Source organism: Dreissena polymorpha, chromosome 2 (assembly GCF_020536995.1).
Source record: "Dreissena polymorpha isolate Duluth1 chromosome 2, UMN_Dpol_1.0, whole genome shotgun sequence".
Taxonomy (NCBI): Eukaryota; Metazoa; Mollusca; class Bivalvia; order Myida; family Dreissenidae; genus Dreissena; species Dreissena polymorpha.
The window spans coordinates 138,210,999-138,234,436 of NC_068356.1; the positions used below are offsets into that span (position 1 = coordinate 138,210,999).

General features: G+C 36.6%; 1 protein-coding gene across 19 annotated transcripts in view; it reads left to right on the forward strand.

Annotated features, from left to right (window-relative positions):
* The window catches only part of LOC127869169 (ras-specific guanine nucleotide-releasing factor RalGPS2-like), a 146,790-nt gene that overhangs the window by 95,425 nt on the left and 27,927 nt on the right, over window positions 1-23,438 (forward strand). For 17 of the 19 annotated variants that reach the window (XM_052411500.1, XM_052411503.1, XM_052411483.1 and 14 more), the window contains 5 exons: window positions 917-1,034; window positions 16,683-16,802; window positions 18,298-18,432; window positions 21,481-21,570; window positions 22,222-22,314. In XM_052411500.1, coding sequence (XP_052267460.1) covers window positions 933-1,034; window positions 16,683-16,802; window positions 18,298-18,432; window positions 21,481-21,570; window positions 22,222-22,314 — 540 coding nt within the window. In that variant the 5' untranslated portion in view covers window positions 917-932. Of the gene's footprint in view, window positions 1-916; window positions 1,035-6,334; window positions 6,681-9,341; window positions 9,372-16,682; window positions 16,803-18,297; window positions 18,433-21,480; window positions 21,571-22,221; window positions 22,315-23,438 lie in introns of those variants that run through there. The other 2 variants (XM_052411501.1, XM_052411502.1) reach the window with 2 other exon arrangements.

Sequence of the window (23,438 nt, forward strand, 5' to 3'; positions counted from 1 at the left end):
AAAAAACTTTTGTCTTTATCAGTAAATTACTGTACAAATAAATATTCTTAGAAAAGTAAAGACTGCATTTTGATTCAAGCATTTATTGACTAGAATAAATGTCAATAAAACAAACCATTAACAAAAGTAACAGTTCTGTCTGAACGATTCAGACGCTTTCCGCAGTTGCGTAAATTTCGGACATAAAATTCGGATGCGGATTTTGTACCAGAAAAAACTTTTGAGTCGGCGGTTAAAAACAGGGTCGGTCGGGTAACCGGAAACAAGACTTCTTTTTTTTAGGCCTAAGTTGCCAACTTTGTCTGAGGTCATTCCTTGTTTGCTCAGAATGCTTTTGTATTTTAAATGTGCTTTGGGAAAAAATGAATTAATACATGTGTGTAATGTATTGTCCAACAGTAGCCTGTGCAGTCTGTATAGGCTAATCAGGGAAAACACTTTCCTTCTAAGCTGGATTTTCATTAAGATGAGATTTCATTAAACGGAAAAAATCCATTAAAGTGGAAAGTGTCATCCGTGAGTAGCCTGTGGGGAATGCACAGGATAATCTGGGACAGTAATTGATGGACATGCATTAAGCTTAATTTTCCCAGAGCTCCCATTATTATGTTGCCCACCCATTATAATGTAGTCCACCCATTATAATGTTGTCCACAGCTAGGACAAAGTGGTGAGGTGGTGTCAGCCTTGTGGTCAGAAAGGGCATCAGTTTTATGGCCCCTAATTGTGGGAGAGCTGAAATTTTAAAGAGATTTGTTCTTTCCAGGAAGCAGATTTGAATATGGCAAGATGTAGTTGATTGAAATAAAAATCCACATATAGAATCTTTGCTGGTTATGGTGCTATAATCTGATATTTTTTTATGTTAACATTATACAAATGTTTCTAACCATGGGTTTATTCTCTCTGCTTGTAGGTTAGAGGGTAACAGAATGAATATTCCCCATCGTATCTTGTCGGCGGATGGCACAACCAAGTCTCTCACTGAGTCTGACTATAGCGGGGAGTATGGGGCATCAATATCTTCTGTTGATGTAAGTAACAACTTTACCCTTGACCTCGTAGATATGCATTTGTAGGCCCTCGCAAATCTATGTAAAGTAAAGACCTTTTTAATACAGTCAAGTTTCAAAGGCTTCATTTTGAATTCTAAGATACTGATGAGCAGCTAACAGCATAAAACCTGAACAGGCCACGAGTCACTAGCAGGCTGTTCTGGTTTAATGCTGGTTGCATATAACCATTTTCACTTTGCTTCTGAGCAGGAAAGGGTTAACACTTCATGCACCATTTGAGCTTTTTGGCAGTCTTTTAAGGGACCTTTAACAGGAGTTCGAAACTAGCAGTTCCACCAAGGAAGCCTTACTTATTCTTATCATTACCATTTAGATCAAGAAATTGTCACAAGTCTGCTTGCATGAAACTGATAACCTTAGCAAGACCTGTTCAACATTATGAATTCTTCCCCCTTCTTACCCTCTCTCCTCCCCCTCCTCCTCTTAACCACCTTGTCATCATGTTGTTTATCTCCAAGAATAAGATGAAATGGCCTATTGGTATGTTAGGACCTGACTTAATTAAGGTAAAATGTCAAGACTAACTTTATTTAAAAGTCAAGTTTTGACTTCATAATCTTGGCATATTGTTACACCTGTTGGATTCCTCAAAGTGCACAAAGTAAATTGCGCAATAAATCTCCCATACGGTCATGTCCCCCACCTAAAAAAGCTATTTTTTAAGAAAAGCTTAAAGCTAAAGTGGTGTGCTATTGTTGGTTTTCCAAAAACCACATGGGCATTTGTTATCAAGGTCATTAAATATACTTGCTTTTAAGTAGACTTTAGTCTCAAAGTTAACTGCATATTTATTTACAATGAAATGTGATATGTGCCTTTCTGACAGGCCTTCACAAAATTGTGATATTGTCATGTGATTGTTATTGCGTCATTTTCCAAAATGATTTACATTGTATATAATTGTGTGTAAATTATAATATGTGTGAATGGCTAATTTTTTTATAGAAGTATTTTGGAAAACTCACTTGTATTAATCTAGATTTAGAAGGGTGCATGATATCTTGGTTATATATAATACTACGATATAACACTTATGGTGTAATATTGCATTTGGTTTGCTTTTTTTTGTTATTAGATAAGCTATGAATCGTACAGAAATCTGATTGTCAGCCCAGTTGTTTACAGCAAAATCTTGGCCTACATTTGCTGTATGTAACTGTATACAATAACATATGACTCATTGTCATTTGAAGTGATACAAACTAATAAAAGAAAACTTTGACCCAATTACATAAGCCTTAAAAATAAAACGGAAACTGAAAGTTGGAAAAACAGAGAGTTACAGTAAAAATGCAACAATTCCAATTTTCTTATCAGTGTGTATTTTGTGTTCAGTTGTTTCAATGTTCAGATTGTCAAATGTAATTTCTTGTTAATCTGTTAATACTTAATAGGGCTTTTTTTTAAAAGGTTGTTTAATGGATTGTAAAAGTTCTATATGAAAAAATAAGAATTACAAATATGGAAATTATATAATTAAGTGTGATTATGAGAGAGAAGTTGTTGTACTTGATGATGTAGATAAGGTGAGTTTGTGGAGTAAAATATTCGTATTGCACTTTACACTATATCTTATCATCAATTAATAGATATATTATTTCTTTCAGAAGGCCACGAATTATCCCTTTACCACTTAGATACGTACTTTGATACTATTTGTTGTCCCTTAGAAAGTTACATTTAATGAAAGACCTTTCTTACTGTATTCAAGTTTTAAAGGCCTCATTTCCAACCCTTAGATACTGATGAGCAGCAAATAGCATAAAACCTCATCAGACTGCGAGATACTCGCTGGCTGTTCTGGTTTTATGCTGTTTGCACATAGCCTTTTTCACTTTGTTTCAAAGTTGCCGAGGGTTAAAAAATATACCATAACCATTAATAAATTGAAATTGTTCCAAACGTATTGTTTTGTAGTCAGACTTTTCAATATTGCAGGAAGTGCATTGTAGCCTATTTAGTGTTAAGAGCATCTTAAGTGTTTATGAATAACAGTTGAAGTGGCGTAAATAAGGAGATGGTGACTCCACCCTTGCAAGTAAAACATTGCAATGTGTATTCCTACTTTAAGTGAGCATTCATAATACACCTCTTTTGCAGGAGTGAGAGTTTGTTGCTTTTCACATGATAGGCTTTTGGTTCTTTGGTCGACCATTTCCTTTCTGCACAATGTCTAAAGTTTGTGAACTCATGGTTACTACTAGGTTAGAAAGGAAAAAGCCTTTCCATTTTTCTTTCAGCCAGTCAAAGGCCAAGGTCACAGGGGCTTTTAATATTCAATCTGTTTCTACACAGTAACTTGAGACCACTTTAACCTAAAATCATATAAAATTTGTATGTAAGGGGATATTAGACCCAACATATCACAGGTCAAGGTCATAGTAGTGTGTTATAAAAAATATCATTAACTAACAATTACAAATTTGCTTGCATGTCTATAATACTTAAGTATATAAGTACTTCCAACGTCTTTAATATTTTATTCACTTGACTGATCAAAGGTGAAAAAAGCAGTATGGAAACCTATAAAAGTAAATTAAGTACTCAGTGTGTCAGCTTGCCCTAATGGATTTTTTATGATGACATTTTCCTGCGTATTTTCCACTATGTTACATAATTCAGACCTAAAATCTGTTTTTATGGTGTGAAGAGTCGAGTACAAGATTATAAAGCATGATAAGTGTATAATTGTACTAACTCTGGTTATAAAAACAAAGGATTTACATTGCTTTGCATATGCTATAGGTTTGTAGCAAATCTTTTAAATTGCATATTACTGCAGTTAAAGTAGAATTTGAAGTACAGCAATAAAACGTTAAAATAAAAGAATGGCAATTTGTTTTTAAAGTAACCTTCATATTTGTAAAAACATTTTGTGTTAACTTTTGCTAAAAATATTAAGTCCATCATCTATTACGATTATAAGAAACAACAACAGTTGAACATGTCACTGAGAAAAAGTTATTTAAAGATGAAGTGACCATAAATGAAATTAAAGTAAATAGTGAAGTGATTATTATATTTTTATGGTTTTGCATGTACAAAAGTACAATAAATACAATAAAAAGTGTCAATTACTATTGCATGAAACTTGTACATTAAAATTAGTCAAAGCCATAAAACCAAGTAATAAAAAAGAAAATTAAAATTGATTAAGGTGTTGCATATCCATAAGCCAAAATAGGTGAGCACTGATATAAATAAAGCAACATGGCTACCTATAAGAAAGTTATTGTTTTTGGTGGGGTGGAGAAATATACATAGGGTAGTGTACCCAGCAATATTTCATAACAAATGTCATGTTTTGCCAGGATTCCTTGCCTCAGATAGCAGGCCAGATAACACCAGCCAGAAACAATGAATATCATAAGTACTGTCTGCATCTGGTTAGGGAGAATTATCTCTGCTCCTTAGACGTGGGGCCAGGCTAATGAAAGACATTGGGTTTAGGATCCCATCTGGTCAGGTAGCACTACCTGTGCTTCTTAGAACTGGGGCCAGGCATTTAGGAAAGCAATTGGGTTTAGGGTCCAATCAGGACTGATTTGAAGTACATTATGAGCTTTAAAATTTGCTTTGTTTTGCAGCTGATGTTATATAATCATTTCGAGGAATTGGGATAGTGTTCCTTTCATCAGGAAAATGAATATGGCATTATTGAATATGGCATTATTGCAATTTGTCTGGTAAAAGTTAACATTGCTTTGTGGTTAAGAGATTCCTTTTTGGGGTTCTTGACCTATTGAGTTATTACAACTAGTATTAATTAATCAATAATTATTTTGGAAGCTTATAATTTATAAGGAAATTTGAAATTTGGTTTATTTTTTTGATTAAAGAAATAATTGGACTTGCATTTAATGAATTATATGTTAACATTCTGTCTGTATTACTGAATATTCATTTTTAGCTCATCTATTTTTTGAAAAAAAAAAATGAGCTATTATCATCCAGTTAAGTTTTGCGTTTAGGTCCACTTTTCTCATAAAGTATCAATGCTATTGCATTCAAACTTGGTACACTTACTTACTATCATCAGGGGACTGGGCAGGCTAAGTTAGATAACTCTGGCGTGCATTTTGACAGAATTATGTGCCCTTTTTATACTTAGAAAATTGAAAATTTTGGTTAAGTTTTGTGTTTAGGTTCACTTTATTCCTAAAGTATCAAAGCTATTGCTTTCATACTTGCAACACTTACTAACTATCATAAGGGGACAGTAAAGGACAAGTTGCATAACTCTGGTTGTCATTTTGACGGAATTATGGCCCTTTTTTGACTTAGTAACTTTGAATATATGGTTAAATTTTGTGTTTAGATCCACTTTACTTCTAAAGTATCAAGGCTGCTATATATGCTTTCAAACTTCAAATACTTTCATGCTATCATGAGGATACTGTACCTGGCAAGTTGAATTTTACCTTGACCTTTCAATGACCTTGACTCTCAAGGTCAAATTATAAAATTTTGCTAAAATTGCCATAACTTCTTTATTTTTGATTAGATTTGAATGATACTTTGACAAAACAACTCTTACCTGACATACCACAATAGACTCCACCCAAACAATCCCCCCCGAATCCCCCCCCCCATTTTTTTTTTAATAAAGATCATCTAATAAATGACCACCACACCCTCACACTGACCCCCCCCCCCCCCCCACCAAAAAAAAAAAGCACAAATATTTATTTTTTTATTATTTTCTTTTTGAAATACCGTCCAACCATTTGGCATTTTTTTGGTATTTTTTTGGCATTTTTGGAAGATAATGTAATAAATGACCACACCCGCAAGGCAGTGCTTTTGTTTCTTAGTTATTATAAATGGAGAGTCAAAAGTTATATGATATTTCTCTGTCAGCTGATGGACACTTCTTTTGGTTTACTTGCATTTGAGTCCCCCCCCCACCCCCTGTGCCCCTGTTCAAAGAGGATATAATTCACGTGCTTAAAGTGTTGTCTCAGACTAGCACAGGCTTATCAGGGACAACACTTTCAGCTGTTATGAAAGTTTTTGTTTAAAGAAAGATTCTTCTTACCAAAAATCTAGATAAAGCGGAAAGTGTTGTCCCTGATTAGCCTGTGTGGACGACACAGGCTAATCTGTGAAGACACTTAATGAATATGCATTTAATCTCTGTTTTACAGAGCTATGGTGATTTATTTATAAATCACTGAAACAAATGATAACCTCAACCACATGGCTGTACAAGTTTGGCCTGACAATAGATAGATGTCTCAGATAACAGTAGGAGTTTTATCCTGTTGACTTAACACATTGGTATATCAAACTGTCTCTGGTCAAATAAATTGATTTTACAAACAGTCCCAGCTGATAAGCAGTTGGCCTGATTATATGTCAACTCAGGTCATAGTGGAACTTCTGTATGGGATACCTGAAATGAGTTATGTGTAGACATAATACTGAAACTAAATTAAGGACAAAGAAAGATGTCATACTTTATCATTATCTTTCAAAGATCGTTGTGCATTGTGCAGGGAAAGAATAATACACTGTGAACAATATTCCAAAAAAATAATTGTGTTTACTATAACCAGTTTTATGATTTAATATTAATCAATGGATGTAAAGACATTAAAACAGGTTTGTTTTTGTCATTTTGTGCATTTTGTGCTGTACTGTCGCTTGCCTATAATTTTCTCACACATTATACTTGAACAAATTGTTTTGTGAGACATTTAAAATTGGAACATGGAAAGGGCATTTAAATGTCACAGATTGTTGTTTGGATTTATGAATTAAAATATATCAGTCTTTTTGTCAAAGCCCATCAAACTGTTCACAAGAAATATAGCTTTTAACAGTGTAAGGCATTGATAAGTTGTTATACATGTAACACAATTGAAAATACTATGTTTAATGTCAAACTTCCAATGTGACACATGTCTTTATAGTCCTTTCATTTTTAAAGACATTCATTCACTTATTCACTCACAAAAATCACTCACTCCCTAACTCACTGTATTTTATTGCTCATCATTTAACTATTCTTTTATGCATGACTAAGTTACATCTGAAAATAAAGAAAAAATACTCATAAAATAATACTCATTCTTCAATAATTCTTTTTTGCCCGTTTTAGATACAGGCAAAATTTAATGTCGGACCAACGTATCTCCAGTTATGTTTTCAAGGCATATATAGCAGCGTTGCACCAATAACGGCAATTATGGTCAACCCTGATCATACTTTCATTTCTCCAAAGCCAAATATCAATTTAATGCCTCTGAGAAGGCCATGATTCATATGTATGACTCAATGGATCCATCTGCTGGTGTTTTTGCAACAGCTGGGCTTTGATGTTCTGTCCTTGATACATTTCTGAAGACTAAAGAATAATAATTTCAATGGTAAATTGAATTAACAGCTCAGCTTACACCTCTGTTGTTGACTTACTTGGTTTTTGTGCTAGTTTTCTTACATTGGTTGAGTCTGGCGCTTGTAATTATTTTCTATACTTTAAAGTTGCTCTTTTGGGGTTACGGTGTATAATACTAATAGCATTATTTTTATTTTTATTTATTCCACTGTGGCACATTAAATTGATAATATTTTGCTAAAGTGTGTATGACATGTGAAAACTGCTAGTATTTACCATATAAAAATACAGCACAGGTTTTTGGTGTAAGTCATTAATGAAAAGAAATTTCATCAAGATTTCTCCCCCTTGTTTTGGTATTACAAATAGCTAACAACATACAAATATGAAACTGTTCATAAATCAAATTCACTACATTGTCTGAAAGTAATTTTACATATATAGTATAGCTGTTACAAATTAATTGTCTATGTAAATAAAACTGTACAAATTGTCTACAAAACATCCAATATTTTCAAGAATCATAATATGCATAAATCATGCAGTATTTGGCAGAACTTGCAGACACTTAACCCTTTCAGTGCGGGAACTGAATTTTGAAGGCCTTTGCAAACAGTTTGGATCCAAATGAGAGGCCACAGAACGTGGCGTCTCATCAGGATCCAAACTGTTTGCTATTCTGATAATATTCTTTGAAAAAAATCGAAGAAAATGCTAATTTTAGAAATTAAGCAGACAACATTTTAGCAGATGACAAATTTCCCAGCATGCAAAGGGTTAATGGTTGCTGCAGCCTTGCTCTTGCCTCCGTAAACAAGATCATAAACCAAATAATTACATCAAGACTTGTTTATTGGTAACAGAGATGTGGTTATTTACATAGAATAACTCATAAAGCCTGGTTGTAAGCAATAATTCATCTTGTATCATATATGATTGTCAGACATAATTACAGTGTGTTCTGGTCTTGAAAAACCTTCTCTGTTTTCTGGCCTTGGTATAATTTCAAACTGTTCTGGCCTTGATTTAATGTGAAAGTTTTCTAGCCTAAGGAATGCAAAGAAATTGTTTAAACAAGTAACTTTTATGATGCAATTATATTTCTGACAATTTGATGTTAAAATGATAAATCCAAATTAATCTTTACTGAAATATGATTTTAGTATTATTTTCATAATACTTTGCAAATATTGCCTAAAATTTTATGATTTTGTTATTCCTGATTTCTTGTGCTCACTTTTAACATTTACCCTTTCCCACTCAGAGGCAAAGTGAAAAAGGCTATGTGCAGACATCTTTTAAAACAGAACAGCCTGTGAGTAACTCACAGTCTGTTCAGGTTTTATGCTGTTTGCTGCTCAGCAGTATCTAAGGGTTGAAAATGAACCTTTGGAAACTTCAATCTAGTAAGAAAGGTCTATAATTAAATTTAACTTTCTAAGGGAACTTAAAAAATGTCAAAATATGTATCTAAGTGGTAAAAGAAGCTTGAGGTTGTACCTTTAAACAATAACATGCTGACATTTGATGTCCATAATTTGGGCGTCAGGCAAGCTGTGAAAAATGTAAATAAGTGGAGAGCATTTGCATTTTAAACCAACAAATGAACGACATGCATGTGAACATTGTATGTATATGTACGTCATGGCTTTTAATTATGTTTGAAGTTAGATGGATATGTTTTCAGTTAAGTGAATTGAATTGTGTTTGTAATTTTGCAATAATTATTTTGTGATTATGGATTGATATTTTATTAAAGTATTTTCGAATCTTCATTGCGTTTATGTGAAAGATAAAAGAAGAACTGCCTACATTTTAAGAATTACATTCTGAAGAACACTATATTAAACATAAAAAATAAAATCCTTATATAAACAATATTTAATTAAACAAGGATTATTCAATTGGAAAGGATTTTCCTGTGAAGGAATGAAAACGGAATGAAAACAATTGAGGTAAACTATGTATTTTGTTCAGAAAGAAATTGTAATAAACTTAATATGTTAAAACATCATTATATTTAACTAAGTTGGTATTCATTGGTGCAAAAAGGTACCCCTGCGAAATGTTGTTCTGCAGTTCACAAATAATTCGTGAACAGTTCATGAACTGTTCGTGAACTGAGTTCATGAACTGTTCATGAATAGTTCGTGAACAGAAAATGAGCCACGTCTGTGAAAAGTTCTTGATATTTTAGTTCATGAACTGTTCATGAACACTAATGGCATGAAGTGTTCATGAAATATTCATGAAACACAATGGCATGAAGTGTTCATGAACTATTCTTGAACCCTTATGGCATGAAGTGTTCATGAACTATTCTTGAACCTGTGTGGCATGAAGTGTTCATGAACTATTCTTGAACCATTATGGCATGAAATGTTCATGAACTATTCATGAACATCAATGGCATAAAGTGTTCTTGAACAGTTCATGAACAACACAATTCTTGAAAAATTCTTCAGGGTTTTGCTGTTCAACTTTGCACTATATGTTCATGAATAATTCATGTATTGAAAAGATTATGAAGAGTCTCATTTTCAGTTCAAGAATCATTTACTAATCAATGGTTTCCCTGAAATGGTTACACTTACAGTGCCAAAGAACTTGAAATGGAACCAATGGCTGATCAGTTCAGCCGGTAATTTATTAAAGACTTACATTTTCAAATATAACATAAACCATGTGCCTTCCGTTTCAACTTCCTGTGCACACAATATTCTTTCTTTGTAAAAACAGCAATGCAATGTACATTGAGTTCTTGATATCATCTTAAACTGTTCTTGAAATAAGATGTCCTTAAAACGTTCTTAAACTTGTCTTATAAGTCTTCCAAGAACAATGACAGATCCTTTTAAGAACATATTGGATGCTTAAAAAGTCCATCATACGTTCAAAAACATTGTGTAGACCTGTTTAAGAACATCAGAAGGAAACATGTTGTTCAAAAAAGTTCTTAAAGTGTTCAAGAATAGTTTAAGAATAATTCAAGAACAGGAAAGGTCCTTAAAAAGTTATTGAAGTGTTCCTGAAGGCAGTTCTTGAACAGTTCTTGTACAAATGTTCTTAAAATTCTCTAGAACAGGTCAAGAACTCTAACTTACAGTGGTGAAAGTACTATGCATATTCATACTAACTTCACAGGTTTCACAAATCTACAAGATTTGTATGCTAGACATTTCAATATTACTTTCAAAAATATGTATGAAACATCTAGCACAAAGGAATTCATGAATTATTCATGATGGATCCTTAAAAACTGTCTCAGAAAAGTCATTAGAAATACTTGTGCATGAAATGTTCATCACTAAGTATTTATGGTTAGATGAAGAACTGTTCATGAACTTTGAAATGTTCAACAATAATTCATAAACAGTTCATGAACATGTCTTAAGAACAGTTCATGTCCAAAAGTTCATGAACCAAGCTCAGGAACTTTTTCAGAACCGTTCATGAACAGTTCTTGATTGGCTTGAAGTGTTCATGAAATCATGAACAACATTTCGCCGGGGAACCATGTGCCATTGAATTGAAATGATACTTGGTACATTTTTGCACCATTGGGGCAATAATACCGTTCTATGTTAAAAGTGATATACATTATTTTCCAGAAATTGGTAGCCACCTGAGTTAATAACTTGAAATTTGCTATTTTCATGAGCCTTTACATTATTAATGACACCCATATGAAATATATATAAACCCTTTCCCTGACTCAGCAAAGCGAAAATGGCCATGTGCAAACTTGCCGTCTGTTCAGGTTTAATGCTGTTTGCTCTCATCAGTAACTAAGGATTGAAAATAAAGCCTTAATATAACTTGAATTTAGTAAGAAAGGTCTTTAATTAAATTTAACTTTTTAAGGGACTACAAATTGATGCGTTTTTATCCAATTGGTAAAACATATTTCATAAAGATGTGAAGTGACTGTGAAATCTTGACACAAACATATGACCATGAAGCTCTAAGGGATTGAGATAAAAAACTACAAAATATGTTGGTTTAGTTCAGTCAGTTATTATTGACATCCAAGTGTTTTTGCTTTAGCTGTACAGTTGGTATACAGTACAGCCAAAGCGGCACAAACATAATCCGCGGCTACGCCACGGCCAGATTATTAGTCCGCGGCGGCCGAATCGTGTGTTCACGCGGCGTATCGCCATGGCACTCGGCATCGATCCGCGCAACGACGCCGAGTCTGTTTTAACCACGCGTACTTTCGTGGAGTAAATCCGCCGCATACGTACGCGGCGGATCGAGTGAAAAGATATCCACCTACATGTACATACATGTATGTGTAGCGTAGAATTAATTACGCGCAACTGTTTATGTTTCGTTCGATTATCATTATTAAATTTGTAATCCGAAACACACTTCCGAATTTTAATGCTAACGCGTCCTTTGGCAAATTCTAGCGTCAAATAAACAGTGCTAAAATATCCTTTGTTTCATAAAAAGCGCGCGAAAATTATGCAGACATGTAGAACGTCGTTTGGAAAGTTTGGGTGTATTTTGTGTTTTATAAATACATGAACATCACGTCAGGCGTAAATCGCGTGTTCAGTGGAGGAAAAAAAACGCCCCGATTAGACGTTATTTCATCATCTCTTTAAATAGTAACCAATGCCAAAATGTATTTGATACTTAAGGAAATATCGAGAATGTTTGTGTATCGTAAATATTTACCAGCATTTGCTTTAAAACTGGAATATACGGGATTATCGGGTAATTAGTAGCGATATTAACTGTATAATATGAACAAAATAAAACGTGTTTATATACGCATATTCAAACAATAGTTATAATAAGCTGATAATTAACAAAACTACAAATACGTCGTCACCGTCTTGATTATTGATGTGGCTTCAAACTGCTAATTTTCTCAGCTAAAATATAATAGCGGAATCAACATGCAATTAATTTATAAATCCACCATATGCTGGAGCCTTGACCACTTGTATGTGCGAAAACATAATTACGTGACCTTGTTTATGTGTGAAATACATACGCTACGGGCGGGAAACAAACTTAATAATTGGCCAGACACATTAACTATGCTTACATGTATATGCTAATACAATCCGCGCACAATAAATTTATTATGATTTTAATTATTATTATAATTGTTCTTTCAAAATTTGTTAACTACATGTAACTAATAATTAAAAAAAAAATATTTCATGATCGCATCGACTCGGCATCATGTCGCGGACCGCGGCATGCCTCGGCGGACAGATGCGAAGTTTCGCGGCGAAATGCGACTTGCCGCCGCATACTGACGCGGCTTCAACGACTGACGCGGCATCGACTCGTTTCGCATTGCCGCCGCGGATCGCGAAATACGTTTGTTCCGCTTTGGCTGTACTGTAGAACATAAGCTTTTAGCATCATAATGAATAAGGTTTACATGACAAAGAGCCAAACAGCTGATAAGCAAATTATATGTTGTTACTTCTGGCATTTATGCTGCAGACATTTTATTGATCCAGCTGAATGCTGAAATCTGAATCACAAAGAGGCATGCATTTGCTTGCCATTTATGTAATTTCTTCAGCCAATGCTTTTATTAACCAGGTTTTCCGAAGGAAAAAACTGGTTATTAGAATGGCGAATGGCGGCGGGCGGGCGGGCTTGGGGAACAAGCTTGACCGGGCCATAACTTTGTTGTTCATTGTGAGATTTTAAAATCATTTGGCACATTTGTTCACGATCATTGGACGGTGTTTCACCATACATGCCATACGTCCCGGATTGTCCGGGACAGTCCCGGAAATGAAGAACTTGTCCCGCTGTCCCGGAAATCTGTCAAATGTCCCGGAATTTACAAAATCCATATATACATGTACCTTACCTTAGGCTTAACTGCACCTCGAATCTGTGTATATCTGCAGCGTCTCCATGACAATGCCTACCCGAATAGGCAGACTATGCTACGTGTCAGAATCGATCAATTAACAGGGGTCCTGTTATCATATCGATTGTCTCACGTTCGTGGTCAAACCAAAAAGGCGGCATTGTTTAATGTGGTTGTTAATTGACTTTAATCTACTACGTCATTCAACAAAAAGACAGCGTGCTTCGACACTAAGATCACGAGTGAAATGTGTGTAGCAGCGAAACAAGTGTGTAACTAATGTGTGACTGTTCGGATTTTAAGTTGAAGATCTACCGGTACTGTTTTGTTGTATTTGTTTTATTGTGATTGGTTGTATGTATTGTGAATTGATTTGAGTTGACGATCTAACGGTACTGTATTGTTGTATTTTTTATTATATAAATGTTATAAATGAATAAAGTGTATCAACAACTACGCGTTACACACCGGTCTTAATAACAATAACGCAGTGACGTCACCATCTATGTTTAGAACGCTTACACTGAAAACACGTGGCTTGTATCTAGTAACGGAAGAAGTAATGTTTAATTTGAAGTTAATAGATCAAGTATATTTCGGATAGGCTTTCGAAATTTTGCAATTTACGATGCGAAACAAAAAAAACTTACCAAAAATGCGTATGTCTATAAATATCGCTACATTTTATACATGTCCCGGAAAATCGGCAAAAGTCCCGGACAATTTAACCCAATGTCCCGGATTTGGTCTGAAAAATTATGGCATGTATGGTTTCACACAAAAGAATTACTTCAATATCGTCAAGGTCGCCACGACTAACAAATATATTTATTTTGAAACAAAGGAGGTTAATTATAAACAATCAGTTTAGTTTGACTTGTCTCCCTTTATCAGACTTTTTTTTCAAATTGAAAACCTGGTTTTGTGACAATTTTGTCCCTTGTTAACCCTTTCCCACTTGGTAGCAAAGTGAAAATGGCTATGTGCAAATAGCATAAAACCAGAACAGCCTGCGAGTAACTCGCATTTTGTTCAGGCATAATGCTGTTTGCTGCTCTGACATCAGTATCTAAGGGTTGGAAATGAAGCCTTAAAAACTTAAATTTAGTAAGTTCATTAAATTTCAATTTCTAGAAGACTACAGACGCATTCAAATACATATTTTTGTGGTAAAGGGCTAATAAGCAAAGCATTTTTTGTTCTTATCCTGCCGTTCTAATGTATTTACTAATGTTGCCCCATAAGCTATGCGTTTTTAGCTGAAAGCAAGGGGTTTGTTCTGCATAAAGTAATTAAAAGATGTTTGAAGAAACCACTATTAATATAAACCAATTTATTTAAGCTCAAGTGCATGAAAAGCCTATAATGCTTATTGATACACTTTAAAGTCCTTTTCCTGGGTAGCTTCGTTACTTGATGTCTAAATTGTAATTATCTTTAGGACACCCCCACAGTGGGTATCAAACCCGCAACCTTTAACCACAAGTAAACAGGCAACAAAAATAAATAATAATTTATTATATCCCTCCCACTCTTGATAAATAGCTTGTTGAGAAAACAAGAAAAAAGTTCTCTATTACTTCATCTATAAAACAAGAAAAAAACTACAGTCATCTACAAACCAAGTGAAATGGCCTTGCTTGAATTGATGTTTACTTTTTGCATGGGTGATGAAGTTGGCGCTGCCTTAATTAACATTCATACATCCACCTACACCCACACATATACATCTTTGTGAACCACATCAGATGCATTGCAGCTATTTTGCGGGGGAGACCTCATTAAAAAAAAATCATGACTGCTCAGCGATTAGCTAATACAATCTTGCAGCTAAAAGCACCACATTGTTTCAATATTAATATTAGCTACATGAGTTGTCAGCTGTCTCTTCAAAAAGCAAACTTTTTTCGATAATCACCATGCATCTACCTTGTGGCTAATAAGTTGCAGTCAGTCAAGCATTCTTGATGTTTCTTTAAGACATTAACTAACCAACGACTCTTTAATAAATGTGAGGTTTGAATGTATTACATCCATAATTTCTGAGTATCTAATGTAGTTATGTAACATGTATTATTTTCTTTATCTTCATAGGAAAGTTGATTGAGTTCATAACAATTTAGCTGTCTTTGTTTAAATATTTAACAAGATAATTATGACATCCGAGTTATAGTTACTTCCCTGTTGTTGTTTGAGCAAAATAATATTAATTATGCTTGTTTGTTTTACATTCATAACAGCAGAACTATAAAAATTGTGTGTGCATATTCTTAGAGTACATTGAAAATAATGATGCAAAATTTGCCTATTTGGAAAAATGTTTAAGTTTACTTACATATTTGAACAAATTGAATTGAATGCGGGCATTTAGCTGCTTTACGTGCTTATATCTTGCAAGACATAATTATAAAGATATCAAAATGGAAAAAAAATGCAGGAAACATAGCAGGCATAAAGTGGGTAAATACTTTAATGTGTTGTTTGTGCAAATTAAACCCACAGTCAATTCATGGAGAGCAATCCCTCTTCACATTTGATTTCTTCACACACCATAAACTTCATCATCCATCATTGTATGTATGAATTAAATGCTGACTATAAATGTGTTAGCATTTGTGTTTCCTGCGCATTTTGTGTTGTGAATATTGATAAACACCTTCATTGATCAATCAAATCTCTGACAATACATTTGTTTTTTTGGCTCAATCAAATAGATAATGTGTAACTTAAATCAATTTGAGGGCATATTTTCATCAAAATTACATTTTTGAAAAGATTAAAATAGGCAGATTTAGTCACTTTGAATGTGTGGCTTTCAGTTTGTGACTTTGGATGCACAGACTCATATTCTTTTGTTCTATGCTTCTGACTTCAGAAATCAGGAACTTGATATATATATTCAGAAACCAGACCTGATTGACTTTGAACATTTACATTTTACATTATATAGACTGGTTCACTTGTAAGTTATTTAGATATTTAGTTGTGTAAACCAATTGCATAATTGTGAGGGACAGGCACAAATACACGTGTTATACTACTGCAGTGTTTTTTTCATCATTTTGGGAATGGGGCCGGGTCCCTTTGGATTTTGAAAATTCGCTGCGTTTTGACTAAAATTGGGAAATTAGTTTTGTTGTTTTGCTAAAAAAGGCTTCAAAATTGAGAATATAACTGTTATCAGTATTATATTTACTAAGGTTGAACTTATATGGATGGGAGATGAACAAAATATTGAGATCTTAAAAAAATATTTATCTATTTATTTATTTTTTGGGGGGGGAATTCCATTGGGAATTTTTAGCATACATACTTTTTCCCATTGGGAATGGGGCCGATTACTGGACCCGATTTTGAAGGGAAAAACACACACTGTATTTAATACTCTAAAGGGTCCTGTTTCTGTCTGCAGGGTCTGACCATGAGTCGAGACAGCCAAGAGTCCCTGGACAAACATGGCAGCTTGCCACGCATGAAGAGTTTCGATGCAGCCGTGTTTGAAATCCTCAGAGTCCCGCCGGAGGAGTTTGCTGTAAGTTACTTGATATATATTTGAGTATGCTTTGGAAAAAACTTGTCTTAATGCATGTGCTTAAAGTGTTGTCAGAGGTTAGCCTGTCCAGTCTGCACAGGCATATCAGGGACGACCTTTTCCGCTTTTGTGGAATATTTGGTTTTTAGCTCTACTGCCAAAGGCAGAAGAGCTTATGGGATGGCATGGTGTCTGTCTGTGTGTGTGTGCGTTAGACTTTTCTTGTTTATCTGATAAAGTCTACAGTTTTCATCCAATTCTTTTCAAACTTGTTCAGTGTCTTCATATTAATGAGGACTCGAACCCTATTGATTTTCAGGTCACTGGGTCAAAGGTCAAGGTCACGTTGACTCGAAATAGTAAAATGGTTTCCGGATGATAACTCAAGAATGCTTAGGCCTAGAATCATGAAACTTCATAGGTACATTGATCATGACTGGCTGATGACCCCTTTTCATTTTCAGGTCACTAGGTCAAAGGTCAAGGTCACAGTGACTCGAAACAGTAAAATGGTTACTTTTTCTTGTTTATCCGATAAAGTCCACAGTTTTCATCCGATTCTTTTCAAACTTGTTCAGTGTCTTTATATTAACGAGGACTCAAACCCTATTGATTTTCAGGTCACTGGGTCAAAGGTCAAGGTCACAGTGACTCGAAATAGTAAAATGGTTTCCAGATGTTAACTCAAGAATGCTTAGGCCTAGGATCATGAAACTTCATACGTACATTGATCATGACAGGCTGATGACCCCTATTAATTTTCAGGTAAAAGGTCAAGGTCACAGTGACTCAAAACAGTAAAATGGTTTCTGGATGATAACTCAAGAATAATAAGGCCTAGGATCATGAAACTTTATAGGTTCATTGATCATGACTGGCAGATGACCCCTATTGATTTTCAGGTCACTAGGTCAAAGGTCAAGGTCACAGTGACAAAAAACGTATTCACACAATGCTGCCACTACAACTGACAGCCCATATGGGGCATGTTTTACAAACAGCCCTTGTTTAAAAAGATCAATATCGAAGCAATAAGTCCAGAATGACTTCCCCTTGAATATGAGAAAATTTTGAAATCCCGCTTGTTTACGCAATTAATTCCACAGTTTTCATCCAATTATTTCCAAATTTGTACAGTATCTTTATATCAATGAGGACTTGAACCCTATTGAATATGAGCAGTATCGGAGAAATAAGTACACAATAATCTCCCCTTGAATTTGAGAAAATTCTCCTTGTTTGCGCGATTAAGTACACAGTTTCCATCTTATTCTTTCCAAACTTGCACAGTGTTTATAGCAGTAGAGTGATTCAGGCCCTCATGGGCCTCTTGTTAAAGGAATTATCTTCTAAACAAAAGTCCAGTCAAGGCAGAAAGTGTCGTCCCTTATTTTCCAAGATCACAGCCCTGATCACAAAGGGTCCTATGTACATTTCATCACAGCCCTGATCACGAAGGGTCCTATGATCACGAAGGGTCCTATGTACATTTCAGAGCCAGATTACTCTGATGGACCTGCCCGTGTTTCAAGCAATTCAGCCAGACGAGCTAACGTCCTGCGCGTGGACCAACAAACACAAGCTGATCAAGGCCCCAAATGTTGTGGCATTCACTCGTCGCTTCAATCATGTAGGTTACACAATACTATACAGGCTCATACTTTTAAGTTGTGTTCCATCACTCTTCTGACTGGTGGGGTATCCTCTTGGTACTCAGGCTTCCCCCCACAACACAAGACCACACCAAAATTAACTATAAATGGCGCGGCAGAGGCCGACGCTTATCCCCATGCCGCATGTTTGACCCAGGGGGCGCCCCAGGGTTGGTAATGGGGCCCTGCATAGTTGAGATTGACCGTATTGTCATAAGAGATGTTCATTATCAATTTGAAGTAAATCAGTGTAGAAATGAAGTTATGGTAAAAGGCAATTTTTGGTGGGTGTGGTCTATGTGGGCGGGGATGCCCTAGGGTTGGTAATGGGGCCATGCATAGTTGAGATTGACTGTATTGTCATAAGAGATGTTCAGTGTCAATTTGAAGTAAATCAGTGTAGAAATGAAGAAGTTATAGTAAAAGGCAATTTTGGGTGGGCGTGGTCTGTGGGGGGGGGGGCGCCCCAGGGTTGGTAATGGGGCCATGCATAGTTGAGATTGACCGTATTGTCATTAGAGATGTTCAGTATCAATTTGAAGAAAATCGGTGTAGAAATGAAGAAGTTATAGTTAAAGGCAATTTTGGGTGGGCGTGGTCTATGTGGGCGGGGGCGCCCCAGGGTTGGTAATAGGGCCATGCATAGTTGAGATTGACCGTATTGTAATAAGAGATGTTCAGTATCAATTTGAAGTAAATCGGTGTAGAAATGAAGAAGTTTATATAAAATAACATTAAAAAATGAGTGAAAATCTCTGATCCGGCCCCACCCCAACCCCCATAACTTTTGACCCAGGGGTCAGATCAAAATTCCAAATAGCGCAGGGTCGCACATATGCTCATAGATACCATGTGTGTAAATATCAAGGTTCTAGTGCTTATAGTGTAGGAGGAGATAGTGGCCAGGACGGACAGTCAGATGGACAGACGGACAGCGGAGATAACCACAACATCCCCACGCTTTTCGTGGGGATAAAAATGTCTTTCAGTAAAAAATAAATAGCTGGAAATTGCAGTTGTATATCAAAATTTTCAAACTGTCATGAGTCAAATAGTTAACCCATTTATGCCTAGCGAACTCTCCCATCCTTCTAAATTGGATCAATTTATTTCCAAAATTAGGGATGTCTGGTATATTTATTTCTACAACAGAACCGGAATGTTGCAGCTCCCTCTTTCATCAATTGTAGAGGAGTACAAAGTTAGTAAGGCAAGGCTCGTGTTGACCCTACGAGACTCTAGTGACATGAGCATTAGAAATGCAGGGATAGAGGTCAGAACTGGAAGAAGATGGTCAGCATCGAATGCAGTTGAGCAGGCAGAGAGTCGACTGAGACATCAAGACATAGTGGGAACAAGTTGTCAAGGTAGACAGGGACTCGGCTTGAACACTAGACAACCGTGGAGTTCAGCCACAACAGTCCAAAGAAGAGAACTTGTTCAGAGCGAAATCCGAAAGGAAGAAGAAGAGATAAGAAAGGTGAAAGCAGTCCAGATGGGGAGCCAGGGAAGCTGAACAAAGTGGCAGACAACAGGGAGGAAACTGTCATGGACAGATATCTGGAAGTACCAGTTTTTTCAACTGCAGTTCCTGATCCGGGCAGTTTATGATGTCTTGCCAACACCGGCGAATCTCCAGAGATGGGGGCTGATAGAAACAGCAGAATGCACCCTATGTGGAGGAAGAGATACCCTGGACCACATCTTGTCCTCGTGTAAGGAAGCACTTGCCCAGGGGAGATACCGCTGGAGACATGACCAGGTACTCCGAGAGGTAGCGGATACACTTGAGAGACACAAGAAGAAGGCACGAGTACATGCAGGGGCAAAGCACATCAACTTTGTACCAGCAGGGACAGTAATGAAGGGTACAAAGGGAGGACATCCGAGTATCCTAGACGGCACAAATGACTGGGAACTACGGGCAGATCTTATGAAACAGCTGCAGTTTCCAGACATTGTCCACACTACCCTACGCCCAGACATTGTGATGGTCTCCGGAAAGACAAAGAAGATCATCCTGGTAGAGCTGACTGTCCCGTGGGAAGAAAGATGTACTCAGGCACATGAGAGAAAGAAGGCCAAGTACGAAGATCTCGTCCAGGAATGTAGAGAGGCCGGGTGGAGAGCATGGAACTACCCGATTGAAGTGGGATGCAGAGGGTTTCCTGCACCATCGCTGGGAAAGATGTTCCAGGATATGGGAATAGAGGGACAGGCGAGAAAGCTGGCCATTAAGAAGGTATCACAGGCAGCAGAAAGAAGCTCCAGCTGGCTGTGGCTAAGGAGGAACGCCAGTAGCTGGAAGCCATCCACTAATGGGTAGTGTCTGATCAACACTGCCGCCCGCCACTTAGAGCTTGTCCTAGGTTTAAAAGGGCGAAACAAGCAATGACAAGTGGTACCTAGCTGATGACATTAGTGGAAAGCAGTTTATCTGTATTTTACAACTATATTTAGAATACTTCTTACAGAAATTCCTTTAAGCAAACAGCGCAGACCCTGATGAGACGCCGCATCTATCATGCGGCGTCTCATCAAGGTCTTCGCTGCCTTTTTTCTAGACGCTAGACATAAATGGTTTAAATACACACACAAGGGACTGAATCTCACAACTGATGCAAATGCACACATGCAAGACAAGGGACTTAAACACTTGTATAATGACATGTAGATGTACAACATATAGAATATCCTATCCTACAAATATGTACAGAAAGTGACCCCCCCCCCCCCTCCCCTTGATGCACCAGCAGGAGTGAACTCATGTTTCAGCCCTTAAGGTTATTCTCTGCTCTCCATTTGATAATGTATTTAATAATGCATTACTCACAAAAAATTCATGATCTCTTTCACTGCTTCAGATCAGTCTTGCTACCAAGCTTGTTCAATTGTTAAAGTTTCTCTACAAAGTATGTGATTAATAGTTTTTATTGTAACCTCCACAAAGTAAGTTATTCTCATGAGTTATCTTCTGTTGTTAAAGCTGCTCACAACTTTGACCGTTTAACCATATTTCTTTTCAGGTAAATTTTTGGGTCCAACGAGAAATTTTAAACACACAGACGGACAAAACTCGTGCAGAAGTGCTAGCTCACTTTATCAAGATTGGGCGAGTAAGTGCCATTCTTGCTTTTGGTTTCCTGTATTATGGCTGTTATACCAAGGCTTAAAATTTAAGGTTACTAAAAGTATAGATTACTTGTCGCAGACATAAATGTATCATGCCAATGTTCTCAGGTTTATTGTCAAAACTATCTATTAAAAATGGGTGGTAGGGGAAAAGTAATTGATAATCAAGCTGTCATTATTCATGGCAGCTGTAAACAAGAAAAACAAGAATTCAAAAACATTTTAATACACCATTTATATCATAAAGCTTCCAAAACTTTCTGTAAAAGCTCTTATATTATGTATCCCAATTTTTCTTTAAAAAAAAGAGTGAAAAGAACCAGGGATGACTAAAAAAGAAGATAAAACAAAGTGCAGCCACATAATATTATTAGTTATTGAGCCTCCTGCTGTAAACACTTGGGTTAATGCATGTGCATAAAATGTCCTCCCAGATAAGCCTGTGCATTCTGCACAGGCTAATAAGGGACAACAGTTTCTGCTTAAATTGGGACTTCTTTTAACAAAAATATTCCATAAAAGCAGAAGACTGCACAGGCTTATCTGGGAGGGCACTAAACCCACATGCATTAAGCCCAGTTTTCCCAGAACAGGGCTTTATTGATACAGATGTAGACATTGTGTCTTACTTGTAGAAACTTCTGGAGCTCAACAACCTTCATGCTGTGATGGCCGTGGTGTCTGCCTTACAGAGTGCAGCCATATTCAGGCTCTCCAAGACCTGGACTGTAAGTGGTCTTTCTTGTAGTTACTGGGGCTGTAGTTCTTACAGAGTGCAGCCATATTCAGGCTCTCCAAGACGTGGACTGTAAGTGGTCTTGCTTGTAGTTACTGAGGCTGTAGTTCTTACAGAGTGCAGCCATATCCAGACTCCAAGACGTGGACTATAAGTGGTCTTGCTTGTAGTTACTGGGGCTGTAGTTCTTACATAGTGCAGCCATATTCAAACTCTCCAAGACGTGGACTGTAAGTGGTCTTGCGTTTAGTTACTGGGGCTGTAGTTCTTACAGAGTGCAGCCATATTCAGGCTCTCCAAGACCTGGACTGTAAGTGGTCTTGCTTGTAGTTACTGGGGCTGTAGTTCTTACAGAGTGCAGCCATATTCAGACTCTCCAAGACGTGGACTGTAAGTGGTCTTGCTTGTAGTTACTGAGGCTGTAGTTCTTACAGAGTGCAGCCATATTCAGACTCTCCAAGACGTGGACTGTAAGTGGTCTTGATTGTTGTTACTGGGGCTGTAGTTCTTACAGAGTGCAGCCATATTCAGACTCCAAGACGTGGACTGTAAGTGGTCTTGATTGTAGTTACTGGGGCTGTAGTTCTTACAGAGTGCAGCCATATTCAGACTCTCCAAGACCTGGACTGTAAGTGGTCTTGCTTGTAGTTACTGGGGCTGTAGTTCTTACAGAGTGCAGCCATATTCAGACTCTCCAAGACCTGGACTGTAAGTGGTCTTGATTGTAGTTACTGGGGCTGTAGTTCTTACAGAGTGCAGCCATATTCAGACTCTCCAAGACGTGGACTGTAAGTGGTCTTGCTTGTAGTTACTGGGGCTGTAATTCTTACATAGTGCAGCCATATTCAGACTCTCCAAGACGTGGACTGTAAGTGGTCTTGCTTGTAGTTACTGAGGCTGTAGTTCTTACAGAGTGCAGCCATATTTAGACTCTCCAAGACGTGGACTGTAAATGGTCTTGATTGTAGTTCCTGGGGCTGTAGTTCTCACAGAGTGCAGCCATATTCAGACTCTCCAAGACGTGGACTGTAAGTGGTCTTGCTTGTAGTTACTGGGGCTGTAGTTCTTACATAGTGCAGCCATATTCAGACTCTCCAAGACGTGGACTGTAAGTGG